Source organism: Macaca fascicularis, chromosome 2 (assembly GCF_037993035.2).
Source record: "Macaca fascicularis isolate 582-1 chromosome 2, T2T-MFA8v1.1".
Lineage (NCBI taxonomy): Eukaryota > Metazoa > Chordata > Mammalia > Primates > Cercopithecidae > Macaca > Macaca fascicularis.
Window position 1 is genome coordinate 141,149,981 of NC_088376.1, and position 19,547 is coordinate 141,169,527.

Genomic DNA, 19,547 nt, shown 5'->3' on the forward strand with positions numbered 1-19,547 from the left:
AACACTAGTGGTAAGCATATAATAGAGCTTTCTCAATACCTACACTCCAAAAGCAAGTCACAGCTTCTCCTAAATGAGCCAAGTACTTGCAGTGAAAAGCTAAACAAAGCCTTGTTTTTAAGGAGAAGCTTACAGAAGGTGACAATATAGAGAGTTCAGCATGTTCTCTGATGGAGATATATATGAACAGAGTACCATGGGACAAAGCAGAGGTGGTGACCATATCAGAGAGGGAATGCTTTAACCTACACAATTAAAAATATATATTCTTATGGAGTTCTTAATTTTGTTTCTTTCTCTTTCAATTTTCTGAAATTTTAAAATGTTTATTCACTTGAACATACAATAATTTTCTTTAAAAGAATCCCTCCACAGGGAGATGAGACTATTCTGTGTCTTAATCTTCATGGTGGTGTATATCAGATTCATCAAACTGTACACACACAAATGGTACACTGTACCAAATACAAATTATACCTCAAAGTTTAATAAATCCATCAAAACATACAGTGCTCCATACTTTAAAAAAATTAGCTTCCTCCCTTTGATGATGAAGGTGGCAATAAGTGTATTAGAGAAAGAAAAAGATGTCAGGCGCTGTGGCTTATGCCTGTAATCCCAGCACTTTGGGAGGCCAAGGCAGGTGGATCATGAGGTCAAGAGATCAAGACCATCCTGGCCAACATAGTGAAAGCCCATCTCTACTAAAATACAAAAATTAGCTGGGAATGGTGGTGCATGCGTGTAGTCCCAGCTACTCGGGAGGCTAAGGCAGGAGAATCACTTGAACCCGGAGGTGGAGGTTGCAGTGAGCCGAGATCGCGCCACTGCACTCCAGCCTGGCGACAGAGCAAGATTCCATCTGAAAGAAAGAAAAGGGGGGAGAGAGAGAGAGAGAGAGAGAGAGAGAGAGAGAGAGAAAGGGGGGGAAGGAAGGAAGGAAGGGAGGGAGGGAGGGAGGGAGGGAGGGATTATCTCATGGAAGGCTGTCTTGCATAATAATTATTTTTTCACTGTCTTTCAGCTGTAGGTCCAGATTTTTCAAGAACACTCCTGAAAAGAATCACTCTTGTCAAAGTGGGAGGCGAAGTTGTCATTGAGTGTAAGCCAAAAGCATCTCCAAAACCTGTTTACACCTGGAAGAAAGGAAGGGACATATTAAAAGAAAATGAAAGGTACTGTCTTGAATTATTTTCAATATTTGGTTAACCTGTAATAATTTGTTGGTCTGTTATTAATAATTCTAAGGGGAAGGTGGGGTGACTATCTGCTATTCCTGGACTAAGTGTTAAAAAAAAGAACAGAAGCTTTGGATGAGTGGTACGTTATTGATCTTTATAGTCCTTCTGGATTTGGGAATTCTACAAAGCACTCCCTGCAGAGATAGATCACATGATCCCTGCTGAAGACTGCCAGAGCTGCCTGAAGATGAACAGTCAGAAACATCCTCCTTAATTTTAGCCTGAAATTTTTGTCCCCACCTTTCCCCATCCTAAGTCCTTTGGCATATGTAAATAAGCCCAGGTCTTAATTGCTATGACAACCCTTCAATTATATGGCAGTGGCTATTATGTCTCCTGTTAGTTTCTCCTTTTTTGAGGCTATCTCTAATTTCAAAACTCATTCTTCATGCAGCAGATTATTATGCTTGATTTTTATTTTAGTTACATCTTTTTGAGACAACAGGTTCTTTTTCTTTCTAATATCTAAACTCTTCATCTGTATATTTCTTATACATGAATTACATTTAGAATGCATGTAGTATATACAATGCAAATATATAGGAGTTATTTGAGGTTTTACATTAGCTTGCATGAAATGGCAGGTGTCTCTAAGACCTTTTCTTGGCTGTCACCCCTGTAAAATATCCCCTACCTTTTTCTGTAATCTACTTAATCTATTGCAAAATGGTAATTATGCGTGGATCTGTTTGTCACCTATAAAATAGGATTTGCCAGCTATATATATATTGATTTTAATTAATGCTAAAGGTCAAGTACTCAAGGATGCAAGAAGGAAGCCTATAAAACTGTGTGTGTATCTACCCTTTACACCTGTACACCTTTGGATTTGCATATACAAATTAGATCTGATGATGACAGTGTTGTCCATTTTAATGGTTTTTGTAAACAAACCTGGTATGGTTTATAAATGGTGTATTCATACATATATTATTTTGTAATGCTTGCTATGGACTAGGGAGTAACACACGTATTAAATTCATAGTATGCATCCCTTTCTGATTTCTAGTATATCAAGAAAGCAATGTAGTTCATTGAATGTTGACATGGCATTCAAATTTGTAGCCAAACCTGAAAATCGATAGCGTAATTGCTTATTTTGCAATCTTCAACTTGAGATTCATTTTCTATTTTATTTAATTCAGTGTTCCTTAAAATGTGACACGAGATTACTTTTAATAGTTATGTACTTACTTTTAATAGAGTTGAAATATAACTAGTATGTACCACATGTATTTCTCAGAATAAGGCTACACTTTAAAAGTTTTAATTTTAAAATGACATTAAGACAATAATAATATGAGTATTAGACATGTCACAAATCATGAAGGAATAAAGTTATAATAACGTTGTAGGTCAATCAGGAGAAGCTAAGCTATGCTACTGTAACAAGCAACCCCGAGTTTCTGGCTTATAACAACAAAAGGCAATTTCTTTCTAATGTGGTTTGGTGGTAGCTCTCCTCCTCTCCAAGGCCAGCCTGGTGGACCAAGATGCTCTGGAACATTGCCATTGCAGAAGGAAAAGAGCCAAACATGCATGGGTTCTTAAAGCCTCTACTTAGAAGTGCAGCACTGCACTTTCACTCACGTTTCATTGGCCAAAACAAGTCACATGTTCCTGCAACCCAGCATTGAAATATAATCTTACTATGTGCCTGGAAGAAAAGAGACAACCTAATATTTTGAACCGTATTAATGACTGCTTTCCGTTGCTACAGCTTAACCATTGTTACAAGCTAATTAAATTACCTTTGGGGAAATAGTATTCCAGTATCAAGAATTCTATATAAGTGAATTTAATTGATTGTTTCCACCACTTGACTTACCACAAAGCTTGTCTTTATCCAGTTTTCATTCTATCTATTCCTGACTTGACTAATATGGTCCAAATATGCTTCCACATTTATTTTGCACTAAAATATATATATTTAAACTGAGGAAACTCCCCATCATTACCTAATTACTGCTATATATCGCCTCCACCTTCACTGGGACCAGGCTAGTCCCAGACTGTCAATATTAGCACTTACTCTCCACATGAGTGCTGTGTTCTCACAGTTCTGATCCTCCTTCCCACCTCACTCAGAATGTATTAACCAGATATGATGACTTTGTTAATGCAAATGCATTAAAAAACTGGCCAGGTGTAGCATATAGGGGAATGCTGGGGACTTCAGTGTGTGCCCCATCCAAGGGAGACACCTGCCGCTCAGCCATATAGAGACACAGGTCAGGTACCTCCTCATCTTCTTGTTCTTCAAAAGAAACTAGAAATCTAGACGTTTGTTTGAGCTTCCAACTTTTAAATGTCAGCAACTAATTTATATTTGATGGATGTACAATACAAACTGTGCTTATAGACCAAGTTTACTTCATGAGCCACTGGTTTTTAACTTCAGAGAAAAACACAGCAAGTGGAACATTTCTTAATTTCTAAAATGGGTGAACAATGAGAAAGATTCTACGATTGTTTTCTCATTGGCAGAGAAGAGATTCTGCCATTTTTCTCATTTCTTTCCAATAGAGAAGAGGGAAAATGAAGTGGATGAGTGAGCAAAAGCAATTGTAGATGAAACTGATGAGTAAAAAATTTTAGAACCCCTATTTTAGGAAAGGATTGACCTGGTAGACCAACATGAAGTACAAAATTCTTTGACTATACAGCATTGAGTAATAATTTCTAATGCACTGCCTCATTAGCCTTAATTCTCTTTTGAGATCTAGAATCTTAGGAATCACAAGGCAAGTCTTTAACCTTTGATTAAAAAGATTATTAATCCCTTAAGTAAAAAATACTGGCATAACACAGTGAAACAACACTTTATGATCAAGCACCCTTTTATTAATGTTCTGCCTAGATTCTATGTTTTGAAAGACTTTGCTAAACTCTTACTTATTGACATTTAATTTCAATTTTAATTAATCAACTGCCTACAAGTGAGTTTACAGTAGTGGTATTAGAAGCAACATTTTAAAAATTAAAGAGGTTTTGTCTCATCTAACCTTATGGTGATATTGTAGTTAGCTAAGTAGATATAGATTCAGAAACACTGGTTTAACGTTAACATGTTCGTTATCTTAAAAATGTGTTTCAAATATTCAAATGTGTTCTTGTTTCGGCTTCCCATTCTTTTGGAAATATGCAGCATATTCACACTAGCCTTATCTATGTTAATCCAAGCATCTAAACGAAAGATTGAAAATTCAAGTAATTTTATGGCATTCTTCTTGGGTAGGCAGAATATCCGTAAATGTAAAACATTTCTTATTGTCTTGTATATGTCTCCAGCAATCAGTGTAGGCGATATCAGGCATTTAAAACAGGGAAGACCTGTCACACAACTCAAGAGCTTTAGTCCTCAGGAGAGATCTCTAGTCACCATGAATGCAGTTGGAATCATTTGGATGAATTGAGGAATTAAGCCTACTAATTGAATAAGGTTGATTATTTTATTTACTTTTAGTTTTTAGATGGAGGGTACTTTGAGGACAGGTAAGACTGAAGTTGACCTATTAAAAACAAAAACATTAAAATACAGAAATAGTAGAATCATTAATAAAAAACCTAGAATCCTAGAATTATAAGGAGCTATACAATCATTGTATCAACCAGGGTGTATGCTTATGGTTGCAAGTAAGAGAAACACAACTCAAAACTGGCTTAAGGACAAAAGAGAATTCATTGGCTCATGTATTTGAGAAGATCCAGGATGAATTGCAGCTTCAGGTATGACAGGGCTCAGGTGCTCACACAGTATCATCAGGACTCTGTCTCGCTGTCTTCCTGTCTTACCTGCACCTTTGGCCGTGTTGGCTTCTTTTCCAAAAGGCTCTCCTCTCCTGCTAGTAGGGTGACTACTGGAGCCACGTACTCACCCTCTTTTCCAATGTATCTCAAGAGTTCCTGAATAGAATCAAATAAGCTTGCTTTGGTCAGTGTCCTTCTCTGGACCAGTCACACTCAAGGAGGATCCAATCCACTGATCAGGCAGACGTGAGTCATGTGCTTGTCCTAAGAGCCACATGGGAAGGCCTGCCTCAAGCCATGTGGACTGAGAATGGGACAGGAGTTTTCCCAAAGAAATCAAGCTGCTATCACCAGAAGAAGAGGGAATGGATGCTGCACAGATGCTGATGCCAAATTCCCACCGTAATCACAGAACCCATCTTCCATGCCAGGGCAGGGATCCCCACAATGGCTGGGCCACATCCTTCCCTGGTTACTAATAATGATGGAGACCTTGCTAATTGTTAGAAGATTATGTCCTTGCAACTTCCACTCATTTTTGGTTTCACTTTATGGAATTTTACAGACAAATTATTCTCCACCACCTCTCACTTCCCTTTCTATAGTGGGAGGCTACCCTATGTTTTCTTTCAATTCTTTTCTAAGCCCAAATGTCCCCCTTGTATCGGATTTCTTCAGACAGCATTGTTTGGCATCCTCTCACTATTTTGGTCATTTCCAAGCAGTTTTAATAAGGGGAAAAAAGTAGCTTTATTTATCTCCACAGAAAAGGATGATGATTATTACTGTTATACTAAAGAGAAAAAATGATCTTCAGTGAGTTTGGATTAAGGCAAGCAAGTGAATGATATATCATAGAAAGACCACTCCCTGCCAATGTTTATTTTTAAAAATTAATGTGGTGCTTAGACAAGAAAGTTTAGTTGTCTGGAAAACCCACTGAGACAAAATATTTTAGTTTTCACCAAAGCCAAATAAATGAGTAAACTGTTACTCTTGTTAATGTTGTGTAAATAAAGGCTTCTTATTCTTCTGCTTAAGAATTTCCCGGCCGGGCGCGGTGGCTCACGCCTGTAATCCCAGCACTTTGGGAGGCCGAGGCGGGTGGATCACAAGGTCAGGAGATGGAGACCACGGTGAAACCCCGTCTCTACTAAAAATACAAAAAATTAGCCTGGCGCAGTTGTGGGCGCCTGTAGTCCCAGCTACTCGGGAGGCTGAGGCAGGAGAATGGCGTGAACCCGGGAGGCGGAGTTTGCAATGAGCCGAGATCGCGCCACTGCACTCCAGCCTGGGCAACAGAGCGAGACTCCGTCTCAAAAAAAAAAAAAAAAAAAAAAAAAAAAAAAAAAAAAGAATTTCCCTCCATGCTTTTAAATATTAGACTAATACATTATGTCAAGCATATGGATAGTAAGCAGATATAGGTATGCCACTGAATTTTTCCAAAAAGAATCTCAGACCTACAGCCTGCATGTTGCAGGCATGGGTTTAGAACAGCAGCATGACTCTGTTTTGTGAATCTAGCCAATTCCAGTCTCATTCCATGGATGCAGCACTCACTGGGTATTTACCTTTGCTTGGCACTAGAGAGAGAGAAAAAAAGGAGACATGAACCTAGCCCTCAAGGTGCTCATAGACTAGCGCAGAGGCCCAGTAGCACAATATCAATATAAATTTTTCAACAATCCTGAGGCATATGTTATAAAGGTGATATATTGAGAAGGAGTACTGGAAAGTGTAGGGCAGCAATAGATCGTGGAGGCCTTGTGTTTTATGTCTGTAGAGTTTAGACTTGAATCAGAAGACCATGGACAGAATTGAAGGATTTTATGCAAGGGAGTGCACAGTCATATGCGTGCTACAGAAAGATTACTGTGCCTGTAACATGCAGAAGGAATCGGGGTAGGGGAAGTTTGAGGATACAGAGAGGGCAATTCCAGGTGGTAGTCTAGGAAGAAAATCACAACACGTGGATCACGTCAGTCTTCTGAGAGTGAAAGAGAGAAGCGTGATATACAGCCTATTAAAGGGTAGAATTGAAAACACTTAGTGACCTAGTAAGTAGAAGGATTGAAAAAAAGTGGGGGAAAAAAGGGAAATGACTCCTAGGATCCCACATTGAGGAGCTGGTGAATGGCAGTGCCATTTGCCATAGCAGTAAACAGAGAAGGAGCAAGACTGAGAAGGGGCAAATAAAGAAGTTATTATTAGCATGTTGAACGTGAGGTGCCTGCAAGTGGTAATGTCGTTCAAATGGGGATTCCCATTCAAATGTCACCTGCTCACAGACACCTTTTCCCAGTAACATACTTAAAATTGTAAAACCCTCACCTTCTTTTCCTAATTTATATATTACAGTGTTTGTCACCATCCCACATACTATGTATTAACTTTTAATTGTTTACGTATTTATTTATTATTTTTTATAGACAAGGTCTTGCTCCGTTGCCCAGGCTGGACAGCAGTGGTGAGATTATAGCTCACTACAGCCTTGAACTCCTAGGCTCAAGCGATCCTCCCACCTCAGCCCCCTGAGAAGCTAGGATCACAGTCACATGCCACCATGCCCAGCTATTTTTTTTTATTATTATTATTTGTAGAGACAGAGTCTTGTTATGTTGCCCAGGCTGGTCTTGAATTCCTGGCCTCAAGCAAACCTCCTGTCTCAGCCTCCCAAACTGCTAGGATTACAGGTGGAAGCCACCATACCTTGCCCACTTTTTAACTTTATTATCGATCTTCTCCACCCTCCACCCATTGGATTGTAAATTCCATGAGAATAGAAATTTGTGCTGCATGTGCCTCTGTGTGTGTGTGTGTGTGTGTGTGTGTGTGTGTGTGTGTGTGTGTTTGGCTAAACAGTACAAATTTAGGCCAGTCACGCCTGTAATCCCAGCACTTCAGGAGACTGAAGCAGGCGGATCACGAGGTCAGGAGATAGAGACCATCCTGGCTAACACAGAGAAATCCCATCTTTACTAAAAGTACAAAAAATTAGCCAGGTGTGGTGGTGGGCACCTGTAGTCCCAGCTACTCAGGAGGCTGAGGCAGGAGAATGGCATGAACCCAGGAGGTGGAACTTGCAGTGAACCGAGATTGCACCACTGCGCTCCAGCCTGAGCGACAGAGCCAGACTCCGTCTCAAAAAATAAATAAATAAAAAATAAAAAAGTACAAATTTATATTCTTATAGTTCTGGAGGTAAAAATTCTGATATGGGCGTCGTTGGTCTAAAATCAAGCTTTCAGCAGAGATACATTCATTCTGGAGGCTCTAGAGGAGAATCTGTTTCCAGCTTCTACAAGTCACCTCCATTCCTTGACTCGTGGTCCCTTTGCTCCATCTTCAAAGCTTAATGAAAAAGTGAGGGAGGCAGGTCTCAATCAGTAGAGGTTTATTTAGCCAGGGCTGAGGTCATGGCTGAGAAATACATATATCACAGGAGTATCTGTTACTGGTGCTCTTCCAAAAGGGGGTTTGAGGATTTTTCAATATTTAAAAGGGAAAGAACAAGCAAGAGAGGAAAAAAAGGAGGCAGATGCTTACATTCTTACGAGGCTGTGATCAGCCTCAGTAAATGTGCATTTTACATGTGAAAAGACAGCGTCAAGGAAAAAGTCCATTATGCATTCGTCGCAGGGTCAGCCAAGGGATAATTTCTGATTTTGTCCTTTTCCTCTCCCTGGGAATATAAGCTGGTAATTGACATTGTCAGGGTGAGATTCAATGGAATTTGGTTTTAGGGCTAGTTTATACAGGGGATGTGTATCCTGAAAGATTTAGGGGCTCACAAGGAATTTCATTTATGATGCAGGCCGTCTGGGGAGATATGTGGCCTTCTATCATTGTGGGAACCTGGCTTATGGGTGAGACTATGATACAGGGTTGTGAAATTACACCTATCGGCCTGGGAACAAAAGGAAAGCAGTATTGCATGACTCAGTTCCCAAGCTTAACTTTTTCTTCGGCATAGTGAGTTTGGAGTCCTGAGATTCTATTTTCTTTCACACAAGTAAAGGCAAGTTCTTCCCCCATCCCATCACTCTGACCTCCTCTTCTGCCTCCTTCCATTTTGAAAGACTTTTTTTTTTGTCTTTTTTTTTTTTTCCTTTTTGTGGAGAACGGGGTCTCGCTATATAACCCAGGCAGGTCTCGAACTCCTGAGCTCAAGCTATCCTCCCGCCTCTGCCTCCCTGAGAGCTGGGATTACAGGCGTGAGCCACCGCGCCCGGCCTGAAAGACCTTTTTTATTGGGCCTTCTGTGTATGTTTTGTTCCATTCTTTAACACTAGAACACTGCCGAGCATAGAATAAGTGTTGTATGAGTGTCCCATAGGAAACTGGAAGTACAGATCTGAGTTGAGGAGTAGAGATAAAGATCCATAGATAAGACATCATCAGTAGATAAGAAGCCATGGAGTGCATACGTTCATCCAGAGAGAGTTCTATAGAATGAGAACATCTATGGTTCAAAGGAAGGTACCCTGAGGAACAGACACATTCAAAGAATGAGCAGAAGCCACGCCTGCTGGGAGGTGTAAAGGAGGAGACTCAAAGAGGTGGGAGAACATCTAGCAGAAAGTAACAAACAGAAGCCAAAGGAGAAGAAAGGTGCAACAAGGAGTAAGCACTTGGTGCTTCCAAGACCTTCAAAAAAAATAATGGTGCAAGCATGACTGCTGGATTTAGGAACCTTAACATTATCTTGGGCAGAGTACTTTTAGGCCACTGTGGACTAGTTTTGAAGACACAATAAAATTGTATAAACATCCATACTCTTAGGCATATCTTGCCAGAACGAAATACCTGTTTAGGTCTGCCTGACCCTCATAGTGTAATCAGATCAAGTCTAGAATTCTGTGAAAATACACAGCTGAGTCGGCCGGGCGTGGTGGCTCACGCCTATAATCCCCGCACTTTGGGAGGCCAAGGCAGGTGGATCACGAGGTCAGGATATGGAGACAATCCTGGCTAACACGGTGAAACCCCGTCTCTACTAAAAACTACAAAAAAAAATTAGCCGGGCATGGTGGCGGGCGCCTGTAGTCCCAGCTACTCGGGAGGCTGAGGCAGGAGAATGGCGTGAACCTGGGAGGCGGAGCTTGCAGTGAGCCGATATCGCGCCACTGCACTCCAGCCTGGGCGACAGAGCAAGACTCCGTCTCAAAAAAAAAAAAAAAAAAAAAAAGACAAAAGAAAATATCCAACTGAAATATGAATGAAATTCATGCTCATGTGTCTTGTTTATAGACACTGATGTCTGCCTCCAAAGTGAAATTGGATCATAACCCTAATTTGCCTCTCTTCCCAAAGGTTTTTGGAAGAGTTGAAATTCATGTAAGACATGGAAGGAAATCCCAGTGCAGGGCTGCACAACTCTGTGTTGCATACAAGGTGTGAAACCCAGGTCAGAAGACAACACTGGCAGTCTGGGAGGCAAAGCAAATGTGATGGCAGGTATTTGCCCAGAAGGCCTGTGGAATCCTAGTGTGGAAAGGAAAGTTTATTGCTTCAGGCATTCTGTTTCTCTTCTGGAGGCAGTGTCTATATACGTGCTCTTAATGAGAAACCTGCCCTCAGGCTATCTCTTACAGTTGCTGCAGAGCTATACAGCTCTGTTATTAGGAATTCTGCCCTGGGGAACAATTATGTTATTGCAATAATTAGAGGCAGTTCATCTCCATAATAATGGAAATCCTGCCTTGGAGGCAAAACAACATCAAAGCAACATGAGCATCATTGCTCTAGTTGGAATCTGTTGCCCTGCTTATTGGTAGTACTATCATTTTAATTTTGCATATGCAGTTACGAAAGAGAGCTTATACTGCTCTTCAAATTCAGACCTAGAACTTCTTTCCATTACTTCAGTTTATCTCTCCTAGAGCCATGGATAAAACAGTTATGGTGTTAAGCTCTCCTGAAGTGCAGTTGCAAAAGTGTTTAGGGAGATTTGCGTTTTAAAAATGTTTGTCAGAATCCACAGGCCCAGTCCTCTGGGAGACCCCATAAACTTACCCTCAGCCACAAGCCTTTTCTATGTTGGTATAGTGTGTCACGTTATTTTATGGCCAGGGTTAAAATGATGACTAACTCCAGTGACTACCTGAGATGGGACTGACCCTTTGTTCTAGTCTTGTGGCATAGTAATACCACAAGACATACATGTGGTTATACAACTCAAAATATATAATGGAATTTGTATATGAAACTACTTTTTAAAAAGTGTCCAATCTAAAGGTAACACTTGATTTTCAAAAAAAAAATCTTTTGAAGTGTCTCCCATATTAGTCCCCTCCTTGCAAGTAAGTCTTTTGCCACTCCCCTGGTTTTCAGCCCTCATTGTCTCTTGTGTAAAGTTTACAGCGATTCAACCAACCTCTTAAATGATTTCATTGGAACCAGCCCTCACCCAAATCTTCTACAAGATGAAACTTACCACATCACACCTTTGAGAAATTCAGTTTAATGAATATCTGTCATGTTTCTCCCTGGTATAAGATGTATTTGAGATTATCAACATAAACTAATTTTTTTTTTTTTTTACATTAAATGACCAATTTTTTTTTATTATACTTTAAGTTCTGGGATACATGTACAGAATGTGCAGGTTTGTTACATAGATATACACATGCCATGGTAGTTTGCTGCACCCATCAACCCGTCATCTACATTAGGTATTTCTCCTAATGCTATCCCTCCCCTAGCCCCCCAACCCCTGACAGCCCCTGGTGTGTGATGTTCCCCTCCCTGTGTCCATGTGTTCTTATTGTTCAACTCCCACTTAGAAATGAGAACATGTGGTGTTTAGTTTTCTGTTCCTGTGTTAGTTTGCTGAGAATGATGGTTTCCAGCTTCATCCATGTCCTTGCAAACGACATGAACTCATTCTTTTTTTTTTTCTTTTTTATTATTATACTTTAAGTTCTAGGTACCTGTGCACAACGTGCAGGTTTGTTACATATGTATACTTGTGCCATGTTGGTGTGCTGCACCCATCAACTCGTCAGCACCCATCAACTCGTCATTTACATCAGGTATAACTCCCAATGCCATCCCTCCCCACTTCCCCCTCCCCATAACAGGCAACATAAATGAATTTAAATCAAGGTTCTACATGTGTCATAGAAAAGGAACAAAACAATTTCTTCCATGATTTAACAGAGACTTTTTATCTTATCATAGTTGTAAACTTCATATTTACAGCTATCGATTATGTAATTAATGTTCATTTTCCCTAAGAGGTTGAAAGGGCCATGATGAAAAGCGCGATTTGTGTTGGAGCATACAGGTTTCCCAGCTCCTTGTGCTATACCTAGAGTAGAATAAGCACTAATGTTCTTGTATGAAATGAATGAACCAACCCAAATCATCTGATTCTTGGAGGGGATTGGAGAAAAGGTAGTGGTAGGATATTTAGGTGCAAGGAGCAGCAGGAAAGAAATGTATTTGAAAGGAAAGTAGAGAGAAAGGTTTGAGCAGGGGGAGATAAAACTGGGACATCTCTCAGAATCCAGTTGAGAAAAGCATTGCATGGCAAGCCAAGAAGCTTGCATTTCACTGGGAAACAGACAGAGTGAGGGAATGATTTTGTCTTGGAGCTTCACACTTCCTTTTCAGTTATTGCCTGTCCTCCATTGGTTGAGTTCAGTGTCTGTACTCAAGTAGTATCTGCCGTGACTTACCATGCACCCACCTGGGAAAGCACTTCGACTTCCTAAGGCAGTGTTTCTCCATTCCCAGAGCAAAGATCCGGTGGTTGTTCCCAAACTTAGCTCTGTAGCTCAGTGCCAGGCTGACTGCAGCAAAATCAACTGAGATATATTTTAGAAAGCAGAGTCCTTCTCTCCTTCTTCAAAGATGCTTTCTCAGGAATTCTGAGATGGGACCCAGGAATCAGAATACTTGTTTCCCATATGATTTTAATGCACACTCAGGTATGATAATGTAGCAGTGGCTCCCCATTGACTTCAGGATAGACACTAAGTCTTATGAGATGACCAGAAAGGCTCTGTATGCTACTCAGGCTCCTGCCTGCTATCTTACCAGCTGTCTCACTTCACTCACCTTTACCCTCAGTTCTTGAGCACATGGACCTTCTCTCATTTCTTCAAATGGCCTTCTTCCTCTTGCTGCAAAGCCTGAGAACCTGCTGTTCTCCTTGCCTGAAATGCTCTTATCCAGGCCTTGAAAAACTACAGTCCACAGGCCACATCCAACCCTCCAACCTGTGTCTGTACAGTTGGCAAACTGAAAATGATTTTACATTTTTAAATGGCAAGAAATAAATCAAAAGAAAAATATCATTTTGTGACACATAAAAATTATGCAAATGTCAAAATTCAGTGCCCACAAATAAAGTTTTACTGGACAGGACACAGCCATACTCATTCATTCACAAATGGCCTGTGGCTGGGGCTTTTATGCTGCAAGGGCGAGATTGACTAAGTGGGACTGATCCCACCCAGATCAAGAAACCTAACGTATTTACTCTCTGGCCCTTTACAGAAAAAGTTTGCCAAACTCTGGTGTAACTCGTGGTACATTTCTGGAAATGTGAAGTATTAAAACATCTTCATAGTAACATGATCTTCCCCCACCTTGGGTTTTTTGTTTGTTTTTTGTTTGCTGTGTCTTTTATTTGTTCTTTGTGACTTACCCTTTTGATTAAATTGTCACTTCCAGCATGTCCATCTTATGCAAAGCAAAGGGGAAGTAAATTTGGTTGGAGGTCCAAATTATCTCACTTTGCCCTCTAGAGCAGTGTCTCCCAGCTTTTGCCAGGAAGAACTTCTTTTCATGCCCCCAAAATCTGAATTCCCTGGAGAAATCAGAGCCCAGGGGAGCTTTAAATGTGAAGACATTGAGGGTGAGGGATGGTGGCAGTGGAGAGAAAAGTAGATACCTGGTTATCTTCCCTGTATTTCTGAACAACCAATAAAAAATTGAAGTAATGGGAAATCTCCATCCTTGGTTAAGGATCCATGGTTTTGCATGGACTATTTTATACAGGTGTTTAAAGTTTATGATGATAAATATTTATGAACGGTGTAGTTCAGTTGAAGAAGGAAAGAGAAGACAGCCATCACAGGACTTGCTTTCTAGAGTTTTATAAAATTCAGCTACTGTGACCCTGTATACACACATGAAACAATTTAGAAACCACCAGCGAAGCAGAAATTAACATAATATAGCCCAAACAGAGTCCGTAGCAGTGCTTAGGGAACAGACAGGGAAGAGACTCTTGGTCAGGCAGGGTCTTCCAAAATCAGCTTCCAACAGGAAGTGAGTTAAGCCTTTGTGAAAGAAAATGCTCCACAGAGAGCGGAAGACAGGGAAGGGAGAAGTCTCCATGCTGGAGCCCATGCACATGCAGCAAGTCCTATACAAGAAATGAGGGTAAGAGAGGGACCCAGCCAGGTGGAGGAGTTGCTATCTGCAGCATTTAGATGGAAGAGGTGGAAGGACAAACATCAACAGGAAGAAGCTACAGGTTTAACTAGAGTTTATTAACACTGTAAAATAATATGAATGGATATAAAATAATAGTGCCAGAAACACTGTGAGTCAGCTTAACTGTGAAGAAGTTTGGGAATCTCTAGCCATTAAGTAGAAATGAGACTTTGATCTCCTGTTATATCACTTATGTATTTATGAATACATTTTAGGCTTTGGGGATCCTTAGGGGTTTAGGTTACTTATTACTTTGGCTCTAGTCCTGTATTTCATGGGTATCTTGTGGCCATTTTTATCTCTGTTAAAAAATGAGCACTTTCAACCCCCCATCTGTCAATAATAATAGTAATACCTAGCGCTTTTTTTTTTGTTTTGTTTTTTGTCTTTACTATGCCCTCTGCTTAATTTCTTTTAATCCTCGTAAAAATGTTATGAGATCAGTCCTATTATTGGGACTCCATCTTTTAGATAAGGAAACCAAGGCTGGAAGAAAGCAATTTATTTACCTTACCTAAGGTTGCAAAGCTTGATAATGTTAAGTCTGGAATTCAAATCCAGGTCTCACTCATTGCATCCATGTCTACCAGGTTTGCTTGAGGAAGGAACAAGCACTAGATGCTTCTCTCTAAGGTTTAAAAGGGAGATAAAACTTTCATTACCTCCCTGGCATAGGACTGGCATAGCAGGTTTTCCTGATACTCATTTCATATTTTCAATAATAAATTGACAGCATTCAGATCCATAGCTTTATCATTTCCTGAGGGGGAGAATGGTAGGATGGTCTCATTTCAGGGCTGGGTTAGAAACATCTAAACCCTTTGGAGAAGAGGTAAATTAAGTCCTTGAACTACCTCAGCCGTGCCTTTGTTCAGAGAAAATAGCTCTGTATCATCAAATGGAGTTAAGTGATCATGAAAATATTAAAACCAAAGTGGCATGTAATTAAGAGCAATTAGAACTGAAGTGATGTGACTGGATATTAAAACCAGACAGGCAGTGCTTTGTGCCTTCTCAGTAGAGACAAGGCAGATAATTTGGGTTCCTCCTAACTTTGTCATCTCTAGAAATAAAATCTGCTAGACTGCTTAGATGTATTGATGCCATGTAAATATTGAAGGTCTGGGATCATATACTAAGTTCGACCCCTATATTTCCGTTAAAGAGTTTTCTCTTCATATTTCAATCACAGATATTCCAGAGTTAATTAGATCTCTACTAGTAAATATCCATCATGATGTTTCTAAATCCCTTTTGCCAAATGATCTAATTAGAGCAACACTTGGCTTTCTATATAATTACAACATATGGTACCTAGAGGGTACATATAGTAGAATTATAGGTTGCCTGATGAGAAATCCAGGTGGTGGGTAAAAGACTCCATTAAATAGGGTAGGTGTGTGTGGTGGGGTATGGGCATGGGTGTTAATGTACACCATTCCTCCTACAGCTCTCCCTAGGATAAGTAATATTTTGTAATTCAACTGTTCTTCCCACGTGAAACAACATGATTATATCATGGAACAGGAGTTTAAAATTTAAAAGAAAACAAATAATTGATGACATTAGGATAAATTTTTTAACCTTCCATGCCCCTAAAAGTGATCAATTATAGTAAGTCAACAAGGCTGAAAGCAGCTCTGTGTAAGATGCATTATTTGATGGAATGTATTCCTCCAAGCAAGATCACTTACCCAAATTGCTAAATATAAAACAAAGATGGGACCGAATCCTTCAACTGTAAGGAAAGAATGGTTTCTTAATGCCTATTTGTAATCTCTGGAAGTAGCCTACCCACGTTAGATAGGTGATGAGTTCAGTGTTGGTTTGTTGAATTTGAAAGGCTTATGCACTGTTGTGCTGAAGCCCACTAGCAAGGGCTCAAAAGAGTGGATTCTGCACATCTGTTCCCAGCTCCCTGTTCAGTGATAGTTCACATTCGTAGCTTGACATTGGCCATCAGGAGAGTATTTACACCATGGAAATAGGCCCACTTTGAGGGCATTTTTTCCAGAGCCACTGTGTTAAACATTTACAGAACACGACTACTTGTGGGCATATGCAGCTCAGAGTTGGCCATGACAGTTTAAAGTCCCTGAGACAGATCAGGTGGAGAAACAAGACTTTCCAGATTGTTACCTTTGAAGTAATAAGGGTGTGCGAGGTTCATTGAGAGAAAAGGGAAAAGCAAAAGGGCTGTGGACAGACTCTTCTGGTTTATGCAGAGTATGCATGAAAGAGAAAAAGAAACAGAAAAAAATTTTCAGAAAGCTAAACAGATAACCACAAAATAGGGCTGCTGTGAAATTCTAGGTATCATGAATGGACAGTGGTCAACAATGTCGGGTGTGGCCACAAAGTCATTCAGGATGAGACCACCAATGATACATATTTGGTGACAATGAATTCACAAGTGACCTTGAAATAAATACTTTTGATAAGTGCAAAAGCTGTACTGGCTGGATGGTAAGCAGCCAGATGCAGTGGATCTTTTTGCAGGTGTTAAGTAAGGAAATGGAAACTTAGATATACTGCAAAAGAGTGACATATTTGTGGCAAGAATCTCATGAGGATGGAGGAGATTGGGGAATATTTATAACCTGAGGGAAATCACGCTGTATCGAAGAAGGAGTTAAAGATATAAGGGAGGGGAGATGATTCTCAAGGAGAGAGCAGGAGAATGGACTAGAAATCAATTATTGTGGGAAATGAGGAGGAACCTGTCTTCTCTGTGGGTAGGAAGAGAGGATGAGTAAAGTCTCAGAGAAGTTCAGGGTGAAAGAGGGAGTTGAGGAATTTAGTATGACATAACTTTGACCTCAGTCTCAATAAAATGAGAGTCACAGTCATCTTCTAAAAGTGTGGTCATGGAAGTGATTGTGCACTTGAGGAAAAGGGAGGCCTGGACTATGTTTAATGGTCAATGTGATAGAAATAACATTTGAATTGAGCTTTTTATATTTTCAGTTGCTTCCACACGCATTGACTTTCCCACATACTGATTTGCTCTAAAGAGTTTTATTCCAAAAAAGGTGGTTTGTTCCAAAGGATGCATAAAATTGTTATAGAAAAAATGAGGCTGACTGCTCTTAATACCAAGAAAGATGTTTTTCAGGTGAACGCAATGTGTTCCAACTCAGAAGGAAAATAGTGCAATTTAAAATTACTATTATCTTTTCTCTTTTTCTCAAGGACTTTCACTCCTTCAGTCATTCCTGCTCTTTCTCTACATCATCAAACTCTCCCTCTTCTCCTCTTCCTATTGGATTATTCCTTCCAGCACATCTGCATCTTCCTCATCCACTTTGCCTCCTTTGCTCTGTCTACTTTCCCTTTCTCTCTAGGCAATCTCCTCCCCTCCTATGGCTGTAAACAACATGTGTGTACTGACAACCCTCAAATGTGTGTCTTCAGTACAAGATTCTCCCCTGAGCAATGTAGGCTTAACATCCCTCAGAAGGAACTCACTCCTGCCACCAATCTCCACTCTGAACCTTAGTCAGTTATACACCATATCTCTCTGATTGCTTAAGCCTGAAACCTGGAAATCACTGCTAATTTCTGTTTCATCACCCCATATATCCTATGTATTAATAAATTTTAAAAACTCTACTTCCAAAGAATATAATCTATCTCCTTCTTTCTGTGTGCATTGCTGGTGCCCTGGCCCAACCACCCTCATTTCTTGCCCAGATTGTTGCAGTAGCCCCAACTGGTTGCTCTGCTTCTATACTCATTCCCTTCCAATCTGTTCTCTGTGCTGTGGCCAGAATGGTCTCTCACAAAATGGAAATCAAATCTCATCACAAATGCTTAAGATAGAAGCTAAGCTGTTGAACACAACCTACAAGGCATGGCATGATCTGGCTCCTTGTTGTATTATTTTTGTGTTTTGTTTCATTTCCCCTCCCTTACATCTTTAATTCCTTCTTTAACTCCCTTTCCCTGAATGTAAGTGCTAGCAGGTCTGAGGCCATGTATACCACATTTCTCACTATAACATCAGTGCCTCCTTTCCTCTTCAATTTCTTCTTTGCATTTTTCTGAATTTGTAATTCCATATTTACATTTTCATTGACTTTACTGTTATCTGCCTTCCTAAACTGGCCTGTAAACTGTGTGAGGACAGGATCTACCTGGTTTCATTCACCACTATTTATCCAGCACTAGCCCTGGAATACAACTCAGGGCTTTAGTCAGTATGTGTTCAATAAATGAAGAAAGAAATCAGTGAACTTACAGCCTCATTTCACGAGGACTAGAGACTTCTTCTTCAAAAATAAAAGCAATAGAAACGATAAAAGTAATTTAGTGAGTTGAAATAATGGAGAATTGTCAGTAGAAAAATTACAATGGCAGCAATAAAATTAGCATATAGAAATACTTTCAGTATAATTCACAGGTCTGGTTGTGTCTGTCTTGCTTCCCAATCAAAGAAAGAAACATAATTAGTTACAGCCATAGTGTTTATAAGATTAAAAACAATTGATTTGTCCAATAGTAAAATCTTAGCAAAATCTTCCTCATGAGACACAATTACTACAGTAGATACAAGATTTCACAGATGTGCCTTATAATTTTCATACATTTGGCAAATTACGTGGTGATGAAGGACACCTTAGTAAATTAACTTCTGTGAGGTAGGGCCAACTATAGAGCTTTATAATGGTGAAGCTTGATGTAAGGGTACAGTTGTAAATACTACATCAATATTTCCCAACACTAGTTCTTCAGATGGGGTGGGAGGTAATGTATAGGATATAAAGTGGTGTTCTATAATCAAATAAGTATAAGAAGTACAATTTAAACATTTTGTATTGCAGACTCTCTCAGAATCTTTAATATGTTAATTACATTGAGAATCTTTAAGAAGCGTGGTTCCCAAATTTATCTAGAAATCAATTTTACTGCACAGAATACTTCAAGGGACTAGGGTTTCAGGGAGCAAAAACTTCGGAAAGCTTTCCTCTAAGTGGATATAAGGCTTTATTTACTTTAGGAATTCCATGATTAATTTTCACAACCATGATTGTATAAGGACAGATTAGAAGAAAATGCAAGATTATAATTGCTGGCAAGAATAGGGAGTGCAACTATTGTGTG

At 39.8% G+C, this 19,547-nt stretch overlaps 1 protein-coding gene across 12 annotated transcripts in view; it reads left to right on the forward strand.

Annotated features, from left to right (window-relative positions):
• The window catches only part of CNTN4 (contactin 4), a 975,847-nt gene that overhangs the window by 836,472 nt on the left and 119,828 nt on the right, over positions 1-19,547 (forward strand). For all 12 annotated transcript variants that reach the window (XM_045384783.3, XM_045384784.3, XM_005547640.5 and 9 more), the window contains one exon: positions 1,025-1,175. In XM_045384783.3, coding sequence (XP_045240718.1) covers positions 1,025-1,175 — 151 coding nt within the window. The remainder of the gene's footprint in view (positions 1-1,024; positions 1,176-19,547) is intronic.